The sequence below is a fragment of the Acomys minous genome (assembly GCF_964271855.1).
Source record: "Acomys minous genome assembly, chromosome: 1".
Taxonomy (NCBI): Eukaryota; Metazoa; Chordata; class Mammalia; order Rodentia; family Muridae; genus Acomys; species Acomys minous.
In genome coordinates this window covers 55,467,842-55,486,404 of record NC_140483.1, presented here as the reverse complement: position 1 = coordinate 55,486,404, position 18,563 = coordinate 55,467,842, and the positions used below count along the sequence as shown (strand labels likewise).

The 18,563-nt window shown below is 43.4% G+C and overlaps 1 protein-coding gene across 1 annotated transcript; it reads right to left on the bottom strand.

The window, feature by feature from the left end:
- Positions 1–58: 58 nt before the first annotated feature.
- TMEM183A (transmembrane protein 183A) lies at positions 59–16,512 on the bottom strand. The gene is made up of 8 exons (XM_084796330.1): positions 16,297–16,512; positions 16,075–16,164; positions 15,000–15,167; positions 10,983–11,142; positions 9,733–9,913; positions 7,337–7,417; positions 3,568–3,723; positions 59–2,157 (listed from the first exon to the last, which is right to left on the bottom strand). The coding sequence occupies exons 1-8, from the start codon at positions 16,403–16,405 to the stop codon at positions 1,972–1,974; spliced, it is 1,131 nt and encodes a 376-aa protein (XP_084652456.1). The 5' UTR covers positions 16,406–16,512; the 3' UTR covers positions 59–1,971.
- Between the last annotated feature and the right edge of the window lie 2,051 nt (positions 16,513–18,563).

Genomic DNA, 18,563 nt, shown 5'->3' with positions numbered 1-18,563 from the left:
GCAGCATCTACCATCACACCATGGAGTTTGGCACAAGAACTCAGAAGTTGAGCCAGAAAACAATTAAGCCACATTTATTTCACCCCTTAAGGTAAACCTAGGTGGGGGACACACAGTCCTCAAGGACAGCCGTCCCCTGCTCCATGGCGCCTTGTGTTGGGGAATCCAGAGTCTGTGCTTCTTTTCTCCTGCTTCAGGGAGACAGCTGTTGATCGCAGAGGTCTGTGGCTTTCACTGTCCTGGGTTCCGTTGGCTTATGTTAATTAAGTACCCAAAGTCTAGTTGTGTTTACTGACCCAGGCTCACTCTCTGTTCACCCGCAATGCCCCCGTGTGGGGTAAGGCTGGTTGTCAGCAGCAGTATCAAACAGATGCTTCTTAAGAATGTTCTTTAAACAGCATGGGGTGAGGACAGCGATGAAAACCAACACACTAATTTAGCAATTTAGCTCACAATAGTATCTACCCCACGGTATTTTTACGTTTAAAAAATATTGCCTTTGTCCTGTCTGGTGACTCATACCTATAATCGCAACACACCAGGTGGCTAAAGTGAGAGGATTAAGTTCAAGGCCAGCCTGAGCTACACACAAGACCCTGTCTCAAGAGACTGCTTTTGTGGGGCGAGGAGGCTGCACTGCAGTGCTAGGGGTTGAACTCAAGATCGTGAGTGCAAGACTACCATCTTAAATGTCTACCTCCTGCCACATCCTCATGTGGGAAGCAACAAGATTTTCTTAATGAAAGAAACATAAACCCACCTATGATCCTTTTCTCAGAGCATGCCACTAACAGTAAGAACCTTGACCAATGAGGGTGTCAACGCTTCTGTGAAGACAGAAGACCAGGCTCCTGAAAGCACACAGGATGATTTTAAAAGGAAAAACAAAGGTTGCAAAGGACAGGACAGGGCAGGGAAAAGCCACTAATTGCTCTAGTTTAAGGCTGGTTTCAACATGCAACACATCTTTTGAAAATGACTTTTAGTATAATAAAGCCTAACAATTTAATGCAAACACCACAATTCTTCTTAAACTGTTTTACCTTTCAGTTAATATGGTCTATCCAAAAGATTCAAATAACTCAGTCTTTCAATTTTTTATTTATCACACTCTGCCTATTCCTTTTTACCACTATATACCACAAGAAAACTGAGACTGGCCCTTGCAGTTGTGGTATAGCAACAATAGGCATGGGTCAGAATGCCAGCTCTGCATGTAGCAGTACTTCTGGCCTTGGGTAAGTCAATGATTCAGTTTCTCAACCATAAAACGGGAAGGGTTTCAACTACCTTGCAAGACACAAGGATTAGAGACACAATCTATAAAGTTCTTACGACAGTACCGGGGCACATAATCATTACCATCACTATCAATCTCATGCAATGAAACAGAAACCCAAAATACAAAATCAGCAAAACAATCAATATTCATGTAATAAATATCCAAAAAGCATTTTTTTTAAAGATGCACAAGTCAATCTTGTAAGATTTTGACAACCCTGTCACCTGCTTTATTTCTGGAAAAGGGTAAAAGGCAAAGAAAAAAATATTCATTTCAATTTGAGGAGCAACACACTGGAGCAACCTTTTTAAGCCTCTGGGTTCCTCTGATCCACAAGGGGAAATTTTTCCTTGCTTGAAGAGTAATAAGAGCTTAATTTTCCCCTATCAAAAGATCATCCATTTGCTGAGATAAAAGAATAAAGAACAAACTCAACAGCACCAACTGGGACTTAACACAGAAAATGACCAGGCGTCTCCTTTCAAATATGCAAATTTTACATGAAAATGTTTATAAATCATAGTTGTTTTTCCTCTTGATTCAACCTCTTCACCTCCTGTAATAGGATCCGCAGGACCAAAGAGTGTGTGCATCACTAATCAGCTACACCATCCAGCTGCCCCTTCCCAACAGAACCTGATGGCTAACGGATGGGACTGGAGGCTGTCCCAGGGGAAGGGCAGCCGAAACTATGCTCGCAGGGAGAATGGATACTGTGGGTGCCACCAGTCAAAGAGCCGAACGCTGTGCACTGGATCCAGGACAACTTGCACACCCTGTTCACCGCGCAGATTCTGACCACCACGGACAGGAGAATCTTGGAACACCAATCTCACTCGATGATGTCGCATATCTGTACTCACATTAATAGTAAACTAGAAGAGAAAGGGACATTAGCATTTAATCTAAGTATGTTTAGTATTTGATGTGATTTTGGTTTCTCTAGGCTCTCCTGGTGATGGTCTACACGTATATACCTTGGTTCAGTCTCAAGATTTGTCTATTAAGTTGTATCACCAACACATTTGTAAAAACACAAAAAACTCGGGATGGCTTTTCGAAGGTTTTCTCTACTCTCTTTGTAACATGTTAAAGGGCCTTACAGATCAAGAGGATATATGCACATACTACCACAAAAGCCATGTAATCATGCTATACATTTAGGACAAAGATGAAATTCTGATAACACACTGATGAACAAGGCAAGCAAGATACATGAAACCTAAGCCTGATGCCATTTTTTTGTAAAAATCTTCAAGTATTTCTATATGGGTTTATACAGAATTAGTATGGCATATATTGACTATGAATAACAGTGAGGTCATTAATGCAGCCTAACCTGAAAGGAGGGAAAATGCCTGTGATAAAAATAGCATTATGATACATTTCAACTACAATAAAGTATCTACAAGAGGAGGTATACTTGACACACTTTAGAAACAGTCTCCAGAAAGTTAATTGTAGTTACAGGACTGTGGCATCTAAGTCACCTCTACTGTCTCAATAAATGTAGGTTATTATTTAAATTCTTCATGATACATATATTATCATTAAAAATTAACCAGAGTGGAATTCCACACATCTCTGAACATAAGCCTAAGACACAGAGAAGACAAATAGCAAATAAAATTAACTTTCTGGCTGCCTATCCAGTTAAGTATTTTTAAACATGGAAAGTATAAGCTACAGCACATATATTACTTACTCACGTAATTATTGGCCAAGTTTTGAAGACTCAAAAGCATCACACAAGAACAGAGCTAGTTATCCTCTATTTTAATATTCCATATGGCAGCACATAACCAATGGCCAAGGTCTTGACAGCACAAGTGTATGTCTGCCAATGTTCCCTTCAAGACATGCAGAAAGATAGGAAGGCCTTCCCTTATTACAGACGAGGCAGGCAAAACAGCCTCAGACATAATTAGCTTCTCCCCGTATCTGTCTGTCTTTCTACTACGCAAATCTGATTTCAGACTTTGTTCTGTTTTTATTTGTCTGAGGAGGTGTTTGGGGTTGTGGTTCTTACCACTACTACAACTTCCATTACTACTACTACAACAACTACAACTACAACTTGTACTGTTCTTCTTTTGTGGGTTTTATTTTGGTTTTGGTATGTGTGCAATCACTTAATGGGGGAAGAAACGGTACACCCATGTGTTATTCTAGTTTTAATTTTGGACTTTATTATTCTTCAGATATTTTTCCCCAATAGTTAAATCCACAAATCCTTTTTCAAACCATAGAGTGACAATCTACAGAAGAGTGGAATCCCCACTTACCAAGGTAAATATCATCCCCATGACAATAGGAATAAAGATGAAATTGAGGGTGGTGACCTGCAGCAGGCAGCAGTCCTGGTCAGGGTTGGTATGAACATCTTCATATTGAATGGGTGGCTGCAACCGGTCCATACACTTGCTCTTTAATCTAGGGGACTAAAGAGAGGCAGGCATTAATCTAGTGGCTTAGAGAAAATATGTATGCTCTTTAAGATGCTGTGAAGAAAAACCCAACAGGTAAACTAAAATAAGATAAAATTTTCTGTCATCTCCTTTCTGCATATGTACTAGCTTCCACGCAGAGATTAAAGACAATCTACCAGTTAAGAGAGGGAAAGTGGATGGGTGTGGTGGCGCACGCCTTTAATCCCAGCACTTGGGAGGCAGAGCCAGGCAGATCACTTTGAGTTCGAGGCCAGCCTGGTCTTCAAAGTGAGTCTAGGACAGCCAAGGCTACAGAGAACCCTGTCTCAAAAAACAAAAAAAGAAAGAAAGAGAGAAAGAGAGAGAAAGAAAGAAAGAAAGAAAGAAAGAAAGAAAGAAAGAAAGAAAGAAAGAAAGGGAAAGTGTGTGTTTCGATTAGCAAACAGCAGTAGGTCAGGTTCATTTAGATAGTATTCTGCCCCCTGACGAGAGTGACTCTGTCAGCCACTCTCCAATTTGAAAACTTCAAATTCCATATGATGTGTGAGACTTCCCAGTATTTACTGTAGAAGAGGACAGAAGTAGAAGCAAGCCCCGAATTCCAGGAACCATAAATCTGGGTTCCCAAGCATCAGGACTAAAGGAACTCTCAGCATTCAATTCCTGCAGTAATCCTAGTCTCCTGTCCCACTTCCCCACTGCTAGGGCTACCCCTGAGGAGAGAAAAGTGTCTAATCGACATCACACACTGTGAGTTTCTTTTTTTTTTTCCAAGACAGGGTTTCTCTGTATAGCCCTGGCCGTCCTGGACTCTCTTTGTAGACCAGGCTGCCCTCGAACTCACAGCAATCCGCCTGCCTCCGCCTCCCAAGTGCTGGGATTACAGGCATGCTCTACCACGCCTGGCTCTAGACTGTGAGTTTCTTACAAATTTCTGCACCAGAACCATGTTTTTGGTTTTGATTTATTTATTTATTAATTATGTATACAGTGTACATTAGGTCACATTTAAACCACCATGTGGTTGCTGGGAACTGAACTCAGAACCTCTTGAAAAAGAAGTCTGTGTTCAAAAAAAAAAAAAAAAGTCCGTGTTCTTAACCACTGAGCCATCTCTCCAGCCCCTAGAACTATGGTTTTTAAAATAAATAACAGAGAAACATGATGTAGATCTCTTGGCTACTTCTCCAGGACCATGTCTGCCTGCATGCCACCATCCTTCCCACCATGACAGTGGATAGACTATGCCTCTGAAACTGTAAGCAAACTGCAATTAAATCCTTTCTTTTTTAAGAACTGCTGATGTCATGATGTCTCTTCACAGCAATAAAGCACTAACATGCCACAAATATTTAATTTTTCTCAGCTGCCCACAAACTGTGTGGGGGTGGGGTTTGTGAAGGTGGATGTGTGAGTGCACATACGTGTGAAAGCCACAGGTAAATGCTGAGTATCTCCATGCCCCCACCCACCCACCTCCCTCCATTTTAGTTTTGAAGTGGTCTCTTACTGAACCTGGATGAACTGGCTGGCTGGTGAGCCCTCCCAGCATTCTGCCAGTTCCACTTGTCAACAGTGAGGTTACAGAAGCACACAGCCACATTAGTTTTTACACAGGTTTTGAGTAGCCAAATTCAAGTCCTCGAGCTTATGGCAGGTTTGGTTTTTTTGGGTTTTTTGTTTTGGTTTGGTTTGGTTTTTGGTTTTTTGAGACAGGGTTTTCTCTGTGTACCCTTGACTATCCTGGACTCACTTTGTAGACTAGGTTGGCCTGGAACTCAGTGATCCTCCTGCCACTGCCTCCTTAGTGCTGGGATTAAAGGCGTGCGCCACCACACCTGGCTGTGGCTTTATCTGAGCCATAGCTACACACACACACACACACACACACACCACACACACACTCTCTTACTCAGGTTCTCAAGCTTGTGGCAGTTATTTTATCTACTGAGCCATAGCTCTATACAAACACACACACACACACACACACACACAAACACACACACACACACACACAAACACACACTCTCTCTCTCAATCACTCACTCATTCTTTATAGCCCTGTTCTCTGATCTGGCAATTTGTCATGGTTTACCTTTGGTAACAACTGAAGTTGCTATCTTTTTTTAAATCCAATATAAAATAGTTCCCTCCAAAATTTATTTTGAAATTTAATCTACTGTCATATAAGAGATGGAGACTTTAGAAGGTGATAATGTCACCGGGCATGGTGGTGCACGCCTTTAATCCCAGCACTCGGGAGGGAGAAGCAGGTAGATTGCTGTGAGTTCAAGGCCAGCCTCGTCTACAAAGTGAGTCCAGGACAGCCAAGGCTACACAGAGAGACCCTGTCTCGGAAAAAAAGAAAAAAGAAAAAGAAAAAAGAAGGTGATAATGTCATAAGGACTCCTCTCTCATGAATGGATGAAGGCTCTCACTAAAATAAGGGCTTTAAAATGGATTCGGCCCCTTTCGGCCATCCACCAAAGCTATGTGAGAATACACAGGGTACAAAAGGCACCAGAGCCTCATCAGACATAGAATCTACTTGGATCTCCTGGCCTACAGTATATGAGGGAATTAATTTCTGTTGTTTGTAAGTAACCCAATCTCCAGGTGTGGTGGCATATGCTTGTAATCCCAGCACTTGGGAGGCAAAGGCAAGCAAATCTCTGTGAGTTCGAGGCCGGCCAGGTCTACAAAGTGAGTCCAGGACAGCCAGGACTATAAGAGAAACCCTGTTTTGGGGGGGAGGGGGGGAGGCATAACCCAATCTCTGGCACTTTATTACAGCAGCACAAAGGGATTAAGACATAGTGAAATTCATTACGTAAGACAGCTGATGGAATGCAGAGATGCTCAGAGTTAAGAGCTCTTGCTTCTCTTGCAAAGGACACAGGTTTGGTTGCCAGCACCCATCTGGAAGCTAACAACTGTCCACAACTCCAATTCTAGGCAAGCTGACACCTTCTTCTGGCCAACACAAGTACCAGGCATGCCTGGTGCACACCATACATGCAGGCAAGACACTCAGTCGACAAGCCAGATATGGTGGCACAGGCCTTTAATCCAAGCACTCAAGAGACAGAAGCAGACAGATCCCTATTAGTTTGAGGCCTTCCTGGTCTACATGGCAAGTTTCAGGACAGCCAAGGATATATAGATACATAGGCTCTGTCTCAAAAAACAAACAAACAAACAAACTCATACATTATGTTTAAAATTTGATTTTAAGGTGGGTATGTGTGGATAGTGGTTTGAACATATGAGTGTGCTGCCCTACAAGGCCAGAAGTGGTATTAGGTGCCCTAGAGTCCCCTATAAATGCAGTATTCTTGCTTATCCTCTGAGCCATCCAGCTACCCAAATAAGCAAATCTTTTTTTTTGTTTGTTTGTTTTTTTTGTTTTTTTGAGGCAGGGTTTCTCTGTGTAGCCTTGGCTGTCCTGGACTCGCTTTGTAGACCAGGCTGGCCTCGAACTCACAGCGATCCGCCTGCCTCAGCCTCCCGAGTGCTGGGATTAAAGGCGTGCGCCACCACGCCCGGCTTCAAATAAGCAAATCTTAAAAAAATAAAATTAAATTTATAAAAAAAAAAAAAAATAGAGACAAAAAAGGACACATGCCTGTTTTTTAAACTTGAAGTTGAACTCCCACATTGGTTCTTGTCTGTTCCCAACAATCTTTCTGCACCAGAAAAGTAAGCACTGTAAGAAAGCACAAATAAACTAAGGGAATGACATCAAAATGTATTATAAACAAACAAACAAACAAAAAAACAAAGCAAAAATATCTGACAGCTCTAAAGCCAACTACAGTCCCGATGCAGAGGATTTACTTTGGCACACACAGACCCCCAAGTTGACACTGGTGCAACATGAAGACAGTCACAATGCTACTCAGGAAGGACAAGAGGGACCAATACAAGTCAACCTCAGAGGCTTATTAAGATCAACCCCTATTGTTCTCATCTTTGTGGGGCATTTTCTCTGATTCAGCAGGCCACTGCTCTACATTAAAATATAAAGGCAGCAAGCAGCCACCAGGCAAGATGGTAACAAGGCCACAAAGCAGGCAAGGAGGGCTAGCCCTGTAACAGGAACAAGCCACTCAGGACTTTCTGGGAACAGACAGCTGTTATGGAACCCAATGAGCTAAGCCGAATTCAGTCTAAAGCAAGCCCCTCAATGAAGTCAGGCTATAGCTAGGGTTAAGCACAAGAAGTGAAGTACCTCCCAGGGGACAAGGGGTGGGTCGTCCGCCGTGCCAGCTGTCCTGCCTTCAGACATGCCCTGTACGTCCTGCTGCTCCATCAAAAATAATGGGCTTGGCTTTTAGGGGAAAACATTTCTGCTGCCATCACAACGGCTCCAGTGTCCCACACAAGCTATGCTACTGAAAAGAGAGAGAGGGGATCAAATACGAAAAGCTGGAGTCCAGGAAATGGGACAACTTCCCAGGCATGCTGGCAACTGAGTGCCATGTGATTACAGGCACATAAGTGGTGAGGCCATGTACCAGGCATCTGCCACTATAGGACCCATATCCTCTTCAGAGGATCTCTAACAACACAAAAAAGGCTGCCAGGTAGCCTGTGCTGACTACCTGGATTAAGAGCTTATGTTTTTCAATCCACTTTGGCTTCCTAATCTACTTTAAAAAAAAAAAAGACACAGTAACAAGAATATAAAGATATGGGTGTTTTAGAACCGAAGCAACAGTAGCCCTTGCATTGTGCACTGGAGCCGCTAAGATGTGTCAAGCATGAGGATTTGCCCACTCAATGCTGCCCTGCTCCACACCTGGCATGGCTAACTTTGTAATCGTTATCACCCTCCTTATAGTTAATTGGACAATATTAAATGCTTCTAGGAGGAAGACACTGTAAATGTACGATGGGACACTGTCCACTCACATCCCAAGCAGAAGCAGCTTCAGGGTGATACTCTACTCACACAATACACTAATCCTGCCCTGAATCCATCAACTATCATTAAGTTAAACAGAGTCAGGCCGAAGGTCCTGATGACCTCCATTTCTAAGGGGCGGGGGGATCTTGATTACTCTGAAACAATAGTACCTTTTATTCCTGGAATTAATATAGGCTGAGAGCTCAACTAGGAGAGAAGAGTCAGGTAACACCTAAGAGCATAAAGGCAAAGCACAAGAGAAAGAAAGTGCTACAGAATGGATTAGAGTGGGTAGAACAGAGCTGTAAACATTACCTACAAATTCAAAAGGTAAGAAATGCATACAGTATCAGCTGAGTGAGGTAAGGGCTGAGACAGCAACGTGCCTGAAGAACCATAATAACTAGACTCATCTAGCTAGGTAAAGGTGATTTCAGCAGGGAGGAGAAAACAGGCCGACAGCTAACAGACCTGTTTATGATTCAGAACACCAGAAACTTGAATACAGTGTATACATCTAAACTATGTGGGAAACCCTAAGACAAAGGCAGCCGAAAGCATAGAAGACTTTGGAATCCTAAGATCTGTGAACTGGAGTACCTTATACCGCTGAGCCTGGCACAGCGGCTGAGCAAGTGATGTCTATCCCAGTCCTTAAGGGAAGTCAAGGAAGAAGTGGAATCCCAGAGGCCGGGGTTCCAGCAGAGACAAAGTCAGTTGAGCTCCTCATGTTATGTGTGTCATGACCAAGTACTTAGTGAGAACTGGAATATACATCTGCCATTCAAGTGTTCTTCCTAGCCCAAACTTTCAAAACCATTCTATCTGCAGTGGTCTAACATAAGTGCATAAAAATAAGCTGAAATAAAGAGACTAAGAAGTACACTAACAGCACAAGAACGTTTTAAGGAAGGATAGCACAGCACAGCCCCGCCCAGCCCAGCAGGAACGTGTTGGAGAAAGGAGACTTCTGAACCCTACAAGTTTACATTAGCCCCCTAGTGGGTTGGGACCAACAGCCCTCCCCATCAAGAGGCTACAAACAAGGCACAGGAACAGGCCCACCGCACAAGAGTTCATTGGCCAAACCCCAACAGCAATTTTTCACTTACTTTGGAATTCTTTAATGTGCTGGGAGTGCTTTCTGGAATGGCTGGATTCTTGGAGATTCGAGCAGCAAATGGTTCATACATATGGTACAGAGATCGGATCACACATGCCCGGAGACAACGCAGCTTCTCCATGGACTCTGGTCGCAGGCGCAAAGGCAGAGAAGCATCCAACGTATAGTGCCTGAAACACGACACATGACTCCTACCAATATGTGACACGTCTCTCCTGCTCTTACTCAGTCTCCCAGGACTCCTGGTTTCCATGTGAACTTTATTCCACTAGTCTACTAGCTTGGCCAGTTCTTAAAAATACAATCACTATCTCCTTAAATTATCAGTGTTTTTTGCTTCTTTATCTTGTAATTGTAACCCTGTGGTTCTCCACCTTTCTCAGTTTCAATTTGGACTATTTCAGATTCTAAAAAAAATCACAAGCCTCTAGCCAAGTGTGGGGACGCATGTCTTTAATCCCAGTACTCTAGAGGCAGGCGGATCTCTGTGAGTTCGAGGCCAGCCTGGTCTACAAAGTGAGGCCAGGACAGCCAGGACAACAAGAGAAACCCTGTTTCAAAAACAAAAACAAGCTGGGCGGTGGTGGCGCACGCCTTTAATCCCAGCACTCGGGAGGCAGAGGCAGGCAGATCTCTGTGAGTTCGAGGCCAGCCTAGTCTACAAAGCGAGTCCAGGATAGCCAAGGCTACACAGAGAAACCCTGTCTCGAAAAACCAAAAACAAAAACCAAAACAAAGGAAAAACCCAAGCCTCTGAATTGGTGATAGTGTGATATGCTTTAATTGCTCAAAAACAACCTGCCGTGGAAAAGAGCCACTGGGTGTCCCTGTCAGCCGTATCAACAAATTCTCTACTCCATCCTGCCTCAGCCCTATAGCTCATAAAGCCCACTACCCTTCTGTACCCCACACTAAAACCTAGCGCTTTTACTGATCACGTAATAAAATAAATCTCTAAAGTAAAGTCTACGTTCTTCCTGGGACCTGAAGTAGTATCATTTGGGTTTAAAAAAAAAAAAAAGACACCCTGTGGCTAGGGTGGCAGACACGGGGAAGACCATCACCTGCAGGAATCAGTAACATAAGATGTAGAGGGTATCAAGAAGTCCAAAGACAGGGTCATGCCAAGACATGGAAGAGAGGAAGTGACAAGAGCCTATCACCTCAGGCATAGCTCCAAATCACAAAGAGGAACGAAATCAGCTACAGAGGAAACACTGTGGCACTCTGTGGTCGCACCTTCGGTACAACCTGGTCCAAAAGGCAGCAGTGCAAGTGACAGTCCAAGCATTCTTACAAATCAGGGAAAAATTCACAATGTCCTCAGGACGGATATAAGAAGCCAGCAGCAGCCAAATATCCATAGGATACTCTTCTCCTCCAGCCCCACCTGGGTCTTCTGAAACATAAAAAGAACAAGATTCTGTGTTCTACTACTACACACACACCTAAAGGCATTCATTCCAATTCTCTCTTATTCAAAACAATGCATTTTTGTTGTTTCTTTTTTCTTTCTTTCTCTGTGTAGCCAGGCTATCCTAGAACTTACTCTGTAAACTGGGCTAGCCTTGAACTCAGAGACTGACCTACCTCTGCCTCCAGAGTGCTGGGATGAATGGTGTATGCTACCACACCCAGCAAAGAAAAGGGTTTAAAACAGGTCCAAGGAAACCCCTCAAGCTGACAGTTTCCTGATAATTTTTGCTGCTAAAATCCTTTTGACTTCTGTTGCCCAAGAGATGAGTTAATGTTCTAAAGGCCTTTGTTTGTTGTATGTGCATGTGTGTATGTATTTTCATGTGTGGCCACAGATGCGTGTGTGTGTGTGTGTGTGTGTGTGTGTGTGTGTGTGTGTGTGCACAATCAATATCCAGCATGTTCTTCAATCATTTTTCTACCTCATTTTTTAAGGCATGGTCTCTCACTGCACCTGGAGGCCACCAGCCGGCTAGCCAAGCGCTCTTCTAGTTTTCTTTCCTCCGCTGCTATTTGGTAGCATGTCCTTGCTATCTCCTCTTCCTCCTTCAGACCTCATTACTGCTAATTCCCTTCATTCCTAAGGTCCAATATACATCTCAGGTTTGAATAACAACACATATGCCAGAAAGACACCTTAATTGTAATTAATCATAACCATTTTTTTTCTCAGCATTTCAGATTTTCTGTTGTTTTTTTAGCTTTTTCAGACAGGGTCTAATGTAACCCAGGTTGGCCTCTAACAGGTAACTGGGCTTGGCCTTCAATTCTTGATCCTCCTCTCTCTCCTGAGATTATTGAAAAATAACAATAGTACTTTTGAAGAGTATATCTCTTTTGAGGAAACCTACATTTACAGAGATAATGATATCTAGGAATTACTTAAACTTATCTACAGTGGATGTAACGGGAGAGAGGAGTAAGGGTTGAAACATAAATAGCAATGAGTTTACAGCTGTTCAACAGTGGTTACAATGGCCTGATTAAACTATCCTCTTCTGGTTCGTTTAAAAGAAACTAAAAGGCAGAGGCAACCAGATGGCTTTGAGGTAACAGAGCTTGCAGCCAAGCCTGTCTATCTGAGTTTAACCCTGGGACTCAGATGATGAGAGGAGACAACTACCACAGCATGTCATCTGATATCCACCTGCACACCCTGAATACACACTGCCGTTACTGTACCCCCTACACACACACACAGAGAGAGAGAGAGAGAGAGAGAGAGAGAGAGGAGAAGAGAAAAGAAAAGAGAAGAGAAGAGAAGAGAGAGAGAGAGAGAGAGAGAGAGAAGAGAGGAGAGAGGAGAGAAAGAAACAAGTAAAGTGATTTTTAAAATATTTTTAAAAGAAAAAAGGAATAATCTAACTAGAAGAGGTACGTAACAGAGATACAGTAAAGCAAAAAAATAAAAATGATGTTAAAGAGTTTGTAAGCTACAAATCATTTATATCCTGGATATATGGAGTCTTATAATACAGTATTTTAATAAAGAGATGAATGAAGAGCCAAGCATGGAGGTATATTCCTTTAATCCCAGCACTTGAGAGACAGAGACAGGTAGATCTCTAAGAGTTCAAGGCCAGCCTGGTCTACATAGGAGTAGCAGGCCAGCCAGAGCTTTATAGTGAGGCTTTGTCTCTAAATAAATAAATAAATAAAATTTAAATAAACCCATAAGAAGATACTATTTCATATTCATGGGGCTAAAGAGATAACTCAGGGGCTAAGAACACTGCTGCTCTCCCAGTTTGGTTTCCAGTCCCTGTGAGGGCATGCACAGCCACCGGGGGTCTAACTCTTTTCTGATCTCTGCAGGCATACACGCACAACAAAACATTCACAAAACACACACACTTCTAAACAAGTTTTGTTTTGTTTTTGTTTTTGTTTTTTGAGACAGGGTTTCTCTGTGTTAGCCTTGGCTGTCCTGAACTCACTTTGTAGACCAGGCTGGCCTCGAACCACAGTGATCCTCCTGTCTCTGCCTTCCAAGTGCTAGGATTAAAGGCCTGAGCCACCATGCCCGGCTTAATGTATTTTTAAAGATACTACTTCATACCCATTATAGTGTCATAAGTAAAACAATGTTGGCAAGGATGTGAAGATATTACAATGTTCATACACTATTGTTAGAAACATTAAAGGAGAGGGCAGCCTGGTCTACACAGCAAGACCAAGAGAGCCAAGGCTAACACAGAGAAATCCTGTCTCAAAAAAAACCAAAACAAAATGAAGACAAATACAAAAAAAGAAAGAAACATCAAATAACAGAGCCATTTGGTTAAGTCCTGAAACCTTAAGCATAGCATACCACACAATCCAGAAACTGTGTGACTGCTCCTTACCTATTATCAGTGACAGCATTTACCTACACAAAAATTATCCCTGAGGTTGCCATATAATGAAAAATGGCCAAAAGGCAATAAAAATGAACTATTGGTACATATTCCACATGGATGAACCCTAAACACATTAAACCACATCAAAGAAACCAGACCTGAAAAAACATGCTTGCATTCCATTTGTATGGAATGTCCACACAGGTAAATGTGCAGAGAATGAAATTGGATTAGGCAGGGGTGGTGTCCATCACAAACAGTGATGTTAATGAAACTAGATCAGGCAGGGGTGGTGTCCATCACAAACAGTGATGTTAATGAAATTAGATCAGGCAGGGGTGGTGTTCATCAGAAACAGTGATGTTAATGGTTTGGGAATTCTTTTTGAGTGATGGAGATGTTCTATACTTAGCTCACAACGAGAACAGAACAACTGGGAAAATAGCAAAACTACTCAACTATGTACTTAAAAATTGTCTTGCCAGACATGGCGGCACACCCCTTTAATCCCAGCACTGGAGAGAGACAGGCATGGGGGTCTCTGTGAGTTTCAAGACCAGCCTGGCCTACACAGTACGACCTCATCTCAAAAAATAAAAAAAAGAAAGGAAAGAAAATTGTCTTGAGGCCCAGCTTGGTGGCACACCCCTTTAATCCCAGCACGTGGGAGGCAAAGGCAGGTGGATCTCCATGGATTTGAAGCCAGCCTGGGCTACAAATCGAGCTCCACAACAGCTGGGGCTCTGTTACACAGAGAAACACATCACAAAGAAAGAAAGAAAGAAAGAAAGAAAGAAAGAAAGAAAGAAAGAAAGAAAGAACGAACATCAGAGTTCACAGTCATCCATTCAACCATCTAAGTCCCAACTCCACTCTAGTTCCAGGGAATCTAATGCCCTCTTCTGACCTCTGAGGGTACCAGGCGTACAAGTGATGCACACATATACATGTACACACGCTCATATTCAGTACCTAAAAAAAAAGCTTTAAGCCGGGCACAGTGGTACACACCTAATCCCAGCCCTCAGGGAGGCAAGGCAAGCAGATCTCTGTGAGTCCACTGACAGCCAAGGCTAAACAGACAAACACTGTCTCAAATAAATAATTAACTAAGCAAACAAACAAATAAAACTTTTCAAATATAACTGGCAAATTTCCTGAAGAATACATATACACACATATGCATGAACAAAATTGCTGCTATCAATTTTTGGATCCTGAGAAAGCGTGAGAGTGAGTGGGTGTGTGTTTACATCCATAACAGAATTAAGAAAGAATAAAATATAACAAGTATTGCTATCAATTTTTGGATCTTGAGAAAGATTAACACTGACAATAACTGGTATAGCAACACTATTACCTCTTAGATTCCCCTATGTTGAACGTCACCAGGATCGATCAGAGACAGAACTCAGAATGCTCAGAAAAGCAAGCCCCGTACCTTTGTGTCTCTTGCTTTTCTTTTTTCTGGAGACTGATCTTTCACGAGTGCTTTCCTCCTGGGCATCCATCTCATCACTGCTGTCCATGACGTCACACGGCTCACCCACCCCCGAAAGAGCCTCCTCTGCAGGCACCTGGGAGGCTTCCAAGCCACAAAGGGATTTTACTAGGAGAAAACAAGTAAAGATTTAAATGCATTTGGTCCCCGCCAAAGATACTTAGCCAATGGATCAGCTACCATGGAGGAGAGAGGCAATGTTGAAGAAAGCTGAGGACCTATAACAAAAGATGAAACAAAATGGTAGTATTTTAAGAACCAAAAGAATTGGAAAGCAACTGGCAAACTGTCTCCAAAGATGCAGAAATTGATTTCCTTCCAAGTGCCAACTTCAGTGGAGGGTGTGGGGGGTGTGGGGGTGTGAAGGGGTCTGTCTGTCCATCTGTTCCACTGTGAACCGTGCAGGACAATAAAAGCAAAAAGTCAAGTCTCCAGTCTTGCACCTCAACTCTGAGGAGCAATGGCTTAAGAAAAATGGGATCCAATTTAACCCTCTCCTGCACAGGAGACTAGACATGTGACATAAACGGATGTCAACTGTGTGGTAAAATATGTATAAATTACAAAAAAAAAATAATAGACTGATATCAAGAAGTGACAGCAGAAACTAAAGAGTACATAAAGTTGTGGGGGGACTTCACTCTTATTTTGGTTGGTTGTTCTTTTCAGACAGGATCTCACAATGCAAAAGGCTAGGTAGACCAGGCTAGCCTTAAACTCACAGAGATCCACGTGTTCTGCCTCCCCAGTGCTGAGGTTAAAGGAATGGCCAACTCATAAAGTTGTATGAACGTTAACTCAAAGAGGAAACAAATTTATCTCAGCTCTGGAACCTACTAGTTTTGGCCACACACACACCCATCCCAGGAGAAAGTAAACAGTGGAAAAAGCAAACACGTTCGTGGCCAGATGCCCAAAGGGCTGCAGTAAAAACAGCGGGACAAAATTCCAGGAAAATACAACACCTAAAGCTATCTTAAACGTTTGAACCTAGAAAGATCCGCGAAAAGCCTACCTTCCTGCTGAACAGCGTTGGCCACGGCTTTCTTAACCCGTCCAGACCTCACCACCGCCGGATCCGAGTTGGCATAGTCGGCCACGGTCACTGAAAGAGAGCAAAGTGCCAAGGCCTCCTCAGACTCCGGGCAAAGTCTCCCAGCCGCTCCCGGCGGATGCTTTCCCTGGCCGACCCTGCTGCCCAGCCCCCCTCCGCCGCCCGGCCCCGCCCCTCGCCCACCTCGGCCCGAGCAAGCGTCGTGGGCCCGGAACTTGAGCCGCTTCCCTCTCTTGGGCATGGCTACGGTGTCCGGACGAGGCCCGCCTAGCTGGCCTGGGCCCCGGGCCATGTCTCGGCCCCGAGAGCCGGCTCCCGGAGCCGCGGGGGACCTCCACCCGGCTCCGCGGCCATCCCGCACCGAGGCCGCGGCTATCGCGAGGACTTAGGCGGAGGCTCTGGGTTGGTTGCCGACGCTCTTCTCGGGGAGCCAATCGCCTCCGGGCCCGGGTTACGTCATCAGCCGGCGCCCTCAGCGAGAGCAGAGGCTAAGTTTCTGTAAGTGAAGCTGCCTTTGAACAGGGTGTGTTCGCTATGATCTTCTCTGGGGTGTTTGGTGTGTCAGATCCAGTCCAGTCTTCCAACCGTGTTTATTAGGACCAACAGTTTACATCCTGGTCTCCCTGATTATCCCTGCTGGTTATTCTTTCCACACTAAAGGTCCACTTCAATATCTAGATTGCATATACATTGTTCACTCCATTCTCTCTTTCCCACTGACGCCAAGTACCTAAACATCAAAGTGTTCGCCATAATTTTGCTTACAAAAGCTTTAGGAACTCTCCATCCAGACCGTAGCTAACGCCCGTAATGCCAACACAGAAGAGGAAGTAGAAAGGAGATCAAAAGTTGAAGGTCGTCCTCAGTTCGTAACCGGCTGAGCGACATGAGATGCTGTCTCAAAAATAAATAAGCAAATAAATGTCTGAATTCTCAACGTAGGAAGGATTCTTAAAAGGCTTTCCCATCGCCATCATCCAAGCAGCTTCTAGAAGGATAGATGAGAAAAGAATATCGTATTTCCTTTGTATTGTAAGAGAAGTCCCGAGTTGCATCTGTATTCTACTCTCCTTTCAGTTCCCAACGTGTAAGAGTCTTTGACTGGAGAAACAGTTCTTTTGACCCAGGCATCCAACTGGTAGCTCGATCCAGAGAGCTACCCTCTAAGACACCTCGAGGGGAGCTTCATTCTAATCTAATTAACTGGGACTGTGCACAGACGTTCATTAAGAGCAAGCCACATCATTTTTACTAGAATTATGAAACTACCAGAGATTGTGTATTAAGGCTTGGCTCAATTAGGAATGATAATTGAGGCAACATAATTGATTATAATTATACTCTAATTTATCTAGAATTATAACAAGAAGCAAGGGTCTAACAGACTAGAACAGAGTAAAATTGTTGCAAATCGCTTTGTGTATAAATAATTCATGTCTGTAGTTGGGCTCACAATACAGCTGGTCAGCACCGCGCCTTCTCATCTCACATTACCAGTAAAAAATTAATGAAGCTTTCGTGCGCTCTGATGTCTGCTCATGCGGCACTCCTGAATCCCCACACCCGGGGGCCTGGAAAGAATCAGAGGTGCAAGAAACTCAGGCCCTGAACACCCCGTCGCTGCTTTAAAAACATGGAGATTTTGGCTGAAATGGTCTCATTTTAATGCTTCGGAATGAGAAATATACTAGATGCCTCCCCCACCCAAAAATGTATTCTCTCAAGGTTTGACTGCGAAAAATCATAAACAAGGTTTCTCAGAGTACTTAGCCTCTTCCGAGGAACAAAGGACCCACAGGTATTTTATTCCTCCTTTCAGTAAAAAACCAACAACTGGTGGCTGGAGAAATGGTTCGCTCTATAAAGTGCTTGCCATGAAAGATGCCTTGGCGAGAGCTTTATCATCTCTCCCACTCCCACATAAAAAGCCAAGGGTGGTTTGGAGTTATGGCGGTGGCTATGTGGGCTCCCTGGGGAAGCCGAAACAGGCTAATCCGTGGGGCTTACTGGTCACCCCCTTACACACACACACACACACACACACACACACACACACACACACACACACTTCAACTAGTTGTATTACTTATCAGACCCAAATTTACAGGTTCTTTCTTAAAAGATAATAGGTAAATTTACCTAAGCTGCTATTGTATTTAAATGGAAGTTGCTTAACCTGGCTATTAGGAAAAAAGTAGGTCTTTTCCAACCAAGCACGAAGCAGGAAATGTAAGGATAATATATAGACAGGAAAAGTATTAATATGTGCTATCTTTCTAGATTATGTACACAGTGCCTCTGGTATCACATTGTATTTTATTTTGTGTTAATAGTAAATAGTATTGTGTGTGCCTTTTAAGATCCTTCCTTAAAAACCTATGCTGGTAACCAGGCGTGGTGACGCACACCTTTAATCCCGGCACTCGGGAGGCAGAGGCAGGTGGATCGAT